Genomic DNA, 7,530 nt, shown 5'->3' with positions numbered 1-7,530 from the left:
AGAATTTAAAAAAACTGCCAAAAACATATATTCTGAAAGAGCTAATTATTCACTTTTTTTAACCCGTACAGCAAATAGGGATAATTATTTCATTTACACCTGACCACCTCAATCAGAAGGTATACCTAACAGCAGAATTTGATTATATATTTCGTACTCTACAGGAGAGCAATGCTTCTACGAACAATACACTTCATTACAATAAGCAAGTGATGGGGCAGAGTTCAGAGGAGAGAAGGTCTTTAAAAACCTGCTAACAGGTTAGTGTTGTGGGTCACTTGCATTGCTGAGATCCAGGTGCTGCGCTGTAGGTCCCTGCTAAAGATCAGCCTTCTTTTCTCAGTACTGCTCATCATTTAACAAATAGCATGGAAGGATTTTATCCTTGAAGGACTCCAAAGAAGTCCTGTTACAGCAAAATAGTAGGCTATGATAGGCAGGGTAAAGCACAGGGAAAACACCTCACATGTCTACGAACTAGTCATGGTATTGCCTACTGTAGATATGTGAGCATATGAACTGGTTTCTTGTACTAAAAAGGAGTAAGGTTTAATTGCTCCAGTGCTTCAAAAGGCTTCGACTCCAAATAAAGCCACTTACCTGTTCTGCTATGTAAAACGTGTGACTGTTGGTCTGTGGGTGAAACCAACAGCAGCGAAATGTCTCGCCCAAAATGGGATTATATGGCTTTTTTATTCCCTGCACAATATAAAAGACATTTATATTATTTTTAAACAGTCACACCCCCACAGCACTCATACACCAAACAGCTTTGGTAATATTCTGGGGGAGGATGTGACCCCAACAGTCAAACTAGCTTTCATTTGTAGCAATTAGCTTCTTTTACAAATAGGGAGACAGTAACTTTCCGCAAGATTTTATAGCAAGACAGAGTCAGTGACTAATATCTGACTCATTTCCCTGCTCTAACTACCTCCGCCTGATCCATGGTCTGACCTGCTGCATAACCAATCATTATATCCTACTGATAAAAGCCTTGTAAGGGAGTCAAGCTCTCTTATTGCCACCACCCAGAGCAGGTTCATTCAGCTACAGAATGCACTGACATAGTACCATAAGGAAATAGCCTCCCAAATAATTGCATATTTATTCTATTTGCCACATGACTGGCTCAACGCCTCCTGCTTGTCCAGCACAAGAAATGAGCCAGTTGCTGGTTAAGTATTTCACAAGAGGAACAAAACACTTTGTAACAACAGAATACATACAAAAGCTATAGCAATAGGTGTGAACATTTCTCATATCCACAGAAATATGCAATCTCTTACCTTTGGCTTCTTATAGAAGCCTGACAAATACCATCTCAGAACCTGCTTGATTCGACTGTAGGCATCATCTTCAAGCACAGCTCTGTGGAAAAGGGAGATGGGATAATTACTCAAAATGCTTTTCATTTCACTGGATAGGGCTGATTTAGAGTATTCAGTTTTACACTGGGGCAGGGATACAATCTCCAGCTTGTGGGCCAGATCTGGTCCACAGAGCTGTGTCATCTTGTCTGCAGGGCTCCCTACATGTTCAGAAATTTGGCAGCAGGCAATGGTACCAATACATCATTGCCACTAAACTTCAGGATCCATGGGGAGCCCCAAGCCCTGTGCACTGAATCCAGTGCCTGATCCCAGAATACAGGGTCAGGCGGTGGCACCACTGGGCCCAATCCCAGCAGGCGGGGGCAGGAGGGAGTGGTGCTGTTCCCCCAGGACCCAATCCTGGCATGTAGGGCAGCAAAGGTGAAATGCTGGGCCCCAGGGCCCAATCTGGGCCACAGACAGAGCCCTGTGACACTCATCTAGCATTTACATGGCTAAAAGGGCAAGTACCACTGCACTATAATACTACTGATTTCAGTGGCGAGACACCAGCATAAAACTAGATTGGCGAGTCAGGTCCTAGGTCTTGCTCTGAAGCTTCTAGTGAAAAGTAAAAGGTCCCTTTCCCAGATGAAACAGTTCTCAGGGGTGCATACACCACATGTGCATGCCCACGCATACATCCCTCCCCTGCTCTACACACACACAAGCAGTGGGATTCCCAAGGCCTGAATAATTGTCAAGGCCCCTGTAAAAATCCAAAGGCAAAAATGAGAGACACTATCCTAAAACTCTTGCATTATGGATGTCATTTGCACTAGAATTTTGCATTCTCAACTGCAAAATTGAGTTATCCCACCCAAAAAAACCCAAACAAACAAAAAAATCCAACCCATCTTGCATTTTTTATGGGAAATCAAGCATTAAATTGCCTGAGCCCTCTAAATCTTCCTAGCTTCAGACAAAGCAGAAGCAAACATTCATCATCATCATAGCAGCCTTCAAATACCCAAAGGGTGGTTCCGAAGAGGATGAAGCTAGACTGCTCTCAGTGGTAGCAGATGGCAGAACAAGCAGCAATGGTCTCAAATCACAGCAAGGCACATAAGTGACTGGCAGGGGGTGCACGTGCCCCCCCCGATGGGGCTGGTGCCCCTGCAATGGCCAACACTGATGCCGTCAGTAGGGCTGCTGCCCCGCCTGACAGGGCCTCTGCCGTCGGCAGCTTCTGCAGGTGCCCCCCCAGATTCAGGAGGCACCAGTCACTCATGGCAAGGGAAGTTTAGGTTAGATATTAAGAAAGAAACACTCTCTCATAAGGAGGATCTTAAAGCACTGGAACAGATTACCTAGAGAGGTTGTGGAATCTCCATCCTGGGAGGTTTTTAAAACCTGACTAGACAAAGCCTTGTCTGGGATGATCTAGTGGGGATGGTCCTGCTTTGAGCAGGGGGTTGGACTAGACCTCCTGAGGTCCCTTCCAACCCTCATTTTTGATTATTCTATATTCCCAACCTCATACAAAACTGGAGATCTCTTGAGATGGAGGTTCCTACATACAGTTAGGAGCCTCTGGACCTCATAAGGCATTTTCTGATGATAATCTCAAGCCTCCTGAGGCAGAAGACAGTAAGTTCCACATTTATAAATAGTGGAACTGTGCCCAACAGGCAAGCTTGAAAGTGCACTGGGAAAGCAGTGGAATAATGTGACCTACTCACATGATATATAAAATACCATAATTTTTAGATTTAAAAAAAGACAGCATATTAGGAAGTTCAGCCCATACTTATAAGCAAATATTGAATATTAGATGTGTGCAAAATGGGCCATATTCAGTTGAGATTTGACCCAAATCGGGGACAGTGATTTGTTAATTTGGATCACTGCCCCCATTTGATTCGGCCAAATCCGAATCTGAAGATTTGATGCCAATTCAGAGAATCAGTGATTCGGCCATAGGCACAGGTTTAAATGTTTTTTCTACATACCTCAAGGTACCAGGCGTGGCTCATGAATGCTGCAATGCTGGGGTGGATGAAGCATCCCACAGGAGCACGGGGATGGAGTAGGGTGGGGGTGGCCGTGTGCTCCCCAGTGGACCAGAAATGCTTCTGGTCCACTTCCATGCTGGGGACACCCTCACATTCCTGTGGGTTGCTCCATCTGCCCCGGTATCGCAGCATTCACGACCCGCCTGCTACCTTGAGGTATGTAGAAAAAACATTTAAAGCTGTATCTACGTCCAAATAATCAAATCTTTCTGAATCTCTCCAAATAGATTCAGAGGGCTCCAATTTGATTCAGAGAGATTAAAGCATCTCCTGATTCGATTTGGATTCAGAGATTTGGTTGCCGAATTAAGCTGAATCTCTGCTGATTCAAATCAGCAACCAAAGCTTCGCACAGCCCTATCAAATACATTCTACTGTCTCTGCAAATAGGGTACCTCTACCCATAGGAATTAACATGCAACTCCCCAGTCAACCCTGATATTGTTTTCAGTTGGCAACTCTGCTGCAGCTTATTCTCCTGGAAGAGTTTTTTTCCTATGCCTCCTTTTACATCAGTACACCAGAAGGTGGAGTAATATTGTTACTAGTAGCCATACAGACTATCAGCTATTTGATCCATTCTAGCCAATGCTGGACGGGTAGGCTCTGAGAGCAGTGTCTAGTGCATTCCCATTTTCTTTGCTTTCTCCACATCTGCCATTTTCCACTGGGAACCGTCTGGCTTTAAAAGGTCACAGGAGCTGATGGTTGACATGATTTACAGCTCAACCTAGAGACTCATGTATTAAGGAGACTTCACCAGCATACAAATGTCTCAGGGAGGCCCAGCCTAATACTTTCATATGTGTTCATGCGGCTGTTGAAAGTGCAGCTTACTGGGAAAGTAGGTCAGCATGGTAGTAGTAATCAGAAAGTTTGTTGAGGAAAGATCGTGGTTCCAGGATGAAGGTAGGCAAAACCACTCGGGACAAGTCCATGCCAGGGCGCAACTGCTTCAGCAGAATCCACATCAGACTCTTGTTTTCATCAGAGACTGTTTCTGTTTGGGAGGTTTCACCAGTCTGAATAGGGGAAGGGGAAACAAAACCACAACCAAAAAATCAAGCAAGCAATCAAGCAAGCATGCACAATGTGAAAGGTGGCAATTAGATAACAGCCATTTACTAGATGTGCACATAGCTATAAGGGAACTGACCTAGATTTTAGGTTTTATCATGGTCATTGGTGCAAATCAGGCCCACATGAGTAAGAAGCAAAATTGTCAGAGTAGTGTATCCTGGTGGAGTTTGTGCCTGGTGGGCATTCTTAGCAGATAAGTGGCTATAACCAGTTTTGCGGCTGTTGACAAACTTAGCAGATAGGCCAATGACTAACACGGTAAAGAACAATGGAAGTCCTTTGAGTATAGGAGTGAGAGGGTGAGGTAGGACTTGTGTACCTGAGCCTGCCCTGTCATCATTCCTGCACAAACATAAGCTTACAGTCAGCATCCTTCACCAACAGCAGAAGTAGACAGAGTAGTAGTCATGGACCACATTCTGTTTTTAGCTACATGCAACTGACTTCAGTAGAGTTGCATTAGGTATAACAGGCCAATGAGCAGCAGGATTAAAACTTAAACTTTCAAACACTACCAGCTATCAGGGCTGGTGTCCAATGCCCATCTTAGGCATTAGAGTTTTTGACAGAGGAAGGAAATTCAGCAGCTGTTTGTATTAGGGCTTCTGCTACTTTAATGCCTCAGGCAAGAGACTTCTAACAGGGAATTGCATAGGCCTGCTTCTGAAATACTACTTTACTTTAGGAAAAGAGTTGTGCAGTTTTTTCATACACCAACCTCTTATTTTTATTTGATGCAAATTGATATAGCTAATTTATACTAATGGAGAATCTTCCCATGTAGCTTTTGGCTTCTGATCAGCCACTTAACTAATGTTTACCCCTACAATAAGAACCCAGGTCCGAGGTAAAAAGAAAATCAAAAGAGCATACAAGGAAGCCCTTTTCATTCTGTTAAATATCATCCTGCCAGCTTCGTGATGGACACTCAAAATGGACACAGCTTGAGCCTCGGAAGAAATGGAAACCACAAGAGAATTTACTACAGCGCTGGTAGCTAGGATTACCTCCGGCAGCAATCTATTCCATACTGCCCAAGCCCCCAAGGTTTGGAATACACCGCTGCCGGACAGAGGTGGTTCAAGCACCTACTCCGAATGCCTTCAAAAGACATTTAGGATCCCACCAAGATGTTTATCTTGCTGGGATTCTATGATCCCTGCTGACTTCTTGGCCCTTGGGCAGGGGGCTAGACTCAAAGATCTTCTGAGGTCCCTTCCAGCCCTAATGTCTATGAAATCTATGAAAATACATAGGGGTCTGTCAGCACTTTCATTTTTCACTCAGTTTTTCAGGTAGTATTTCTTGATAATACAAATTAATTCTAGACTGGACTTGATACAAGGTCTTGCCCTTAGAGAGCTCAGGATGGGAGTTGCATTCAGTAGGAGATGAGAGGGAAGAAAGCTTGCAAATAATTTTGTTTGGCTTCTTAAAATGTATTACCAGTGGCGATGCCTTTCGACTCCTATAATTCAAAGCCTAAAAAAGCAAGTTTTCCTAACTAACAGTCCACCTTTCACAGATATGGGATTTATGATATGGTATTCTGTGTCCAATTCTGGCAGACACAAAGATGTCCCCACAACTGTTTGTGCCTGCAAGTTTCCAGCACGGATATGGAAGCTCAGATAAGGCAAAGCTGACTGTTATAAAAATGTAAATCTATGCTTGTGTATGGTCTCTCCCCACCAAGTGAGCTTCTTTAGTAGTGCTGGAAAATTGGAGGTGATGTTGTGCCTGAAAAGATTGGTCCATCATGTCTAAATAGCACCAATTGCAAGGCATAAAGCATGCATCCAGTTAGTTTAGGAGGCTGTTCACACATCATCCCAGGTGATAAGTGCATTATTGCCCATGGCACCCCTCTCCCTCCCATAATGTCACCATCTGGGTGAAAACACTACAAGTAAGTTCCTTCCACCTGTTCAAAGTGACAATCCAGGTGGAGGCCTACTCCTCATGGCCAAGAATCTAACAGCATCTAACGGCCAAAGCTGTATATAATGTCCTGTGGAATGCATAGTGCATCCAAACCCAGTCACTCTGCTGCCAGGCCTTATTTCTAGCTACATTCATGATTAAAATGGTAGCTTCACATAAACCAAGTGTAATTCCACAGCCTTGTGCTATAAATTTTAAAGTCTCATTTAAAAAGTAGAAAGGGACCCATGTTTTCTTTCTAATGTCACCTATTAAATATTTATTTGGGTCCCAAATCCACAAATGCCAAATGTATCAATTTGCTTATGTCTCTCTGACACTTTTTAAAAATGAGAATTTATCATTTGATAAGTGTTATAAATGCTAGTTTACATGCTGATTTTGTTGTTTGTGGTTTATTCTTAATCTGAACTCAATATTCTTTCTTTGTAAAAGGGGAATAATTTGCCATCTATTAGGCCTTGAAGAGATGAGAAGGACTTCAGAAGCAGAAAACTAGCTGCCTCTAACTGTTTTCAAGCACACATTCTTCCCCAGGAAATAGGCAGAAAAGCTTCACAAATCACATGGCAGAGCAACTGGGGTTGTAGCTATGGATGTAATAGCACTGAAGCAAATCACTGATACAGACAAAGCCACAGTTTACATTGGTGCATCTTATTTTTCTTTGAAACATGAATTAAACTGTACAAGCAAATCATAGTTTATAGCTGCTGACTAGGGGTGTTCAAAACAGGCCCTATTCAATTCAGATTTGGCCCGAATCAGGGACACTGATTCGATTCGTTGATTTGGATCACTGTCCCTGATTTGATTAGGCCGAAGCTGAAGATTTGATGCCAATTTAGAGAATTTGGCCATAGACACAGCTTTAAATAGTTTTTCTACATACCTAGGAGGTACCAGGTGCAGCTCATGAGTGCTGCGATGCAAGTGTCCCACAGGAGTGCGGGCAGGGAAGGACAGTCCTGAGTGCTTGGCAGCAAACCCAGAAGTGAACCAGAAGTATTTCTGGGTCTGCCACGGAGCATGTGGGGGCCCCCTCCTGTGCTGGCGATCGGCTGCAGGGGGACCCTGGGTGCCTCTCCAGACCCAGGAGGCACCAGTCACTGAGCCAA

At 43.7% G+C, this 7,530-nt stretch overlaps 1 protein-coding gene across 2 annotated transcripts in view; it reads right to left on the bottom strand.

Annotated features, from left to right (window-relative positions):
* OSBPL5 (oxysterol binding protein like 5) overlaps positions 1-7,530 on the bottom strand; it is a 270,342-nt gene that overhangs the window by 26,829 nt on the left and 235,983 nt on the right. For both annotated transcript variants that reach the window (XM_019519707.1, XM_019519708.1), the window contains 3 exons: positions 4,226-4,410; positions 1,290-1,371; positions 601-699 (listed from right to left, as the gene is read on the bottom strand). In XM_019519707.1, coding sequence (XP_019375252.1) covers positions 601-699; positions 1,290-1,371; positions 4,226-4,410 — 366 coding nt within the window. The remainder of the gene's footprint in view (positions 1-600; positions 700-1,289; positions 1,372-4,225; positions 4,411-7,530) is intronic.

This window comes from Gavialis gangeticus, unplaced genomic scaffold, assembly GCF_001723915.1.
Source record: "Gavialis gangeticus isolate Ggan-Ray unplaced genomic scaffold, GavGan_comp1, whole genome shotgun sequence".
Taxonomy (NCBI): Eukaryota; Metazoa; Chordata; order Crocodylia; family Gavialidae; genus Gavialis; species Gavialis gangeticus.
Note: the sequence above shows the minus strand (reverse complement) of the source record. Positions and strands in the feature narration are given on the sequence as shown.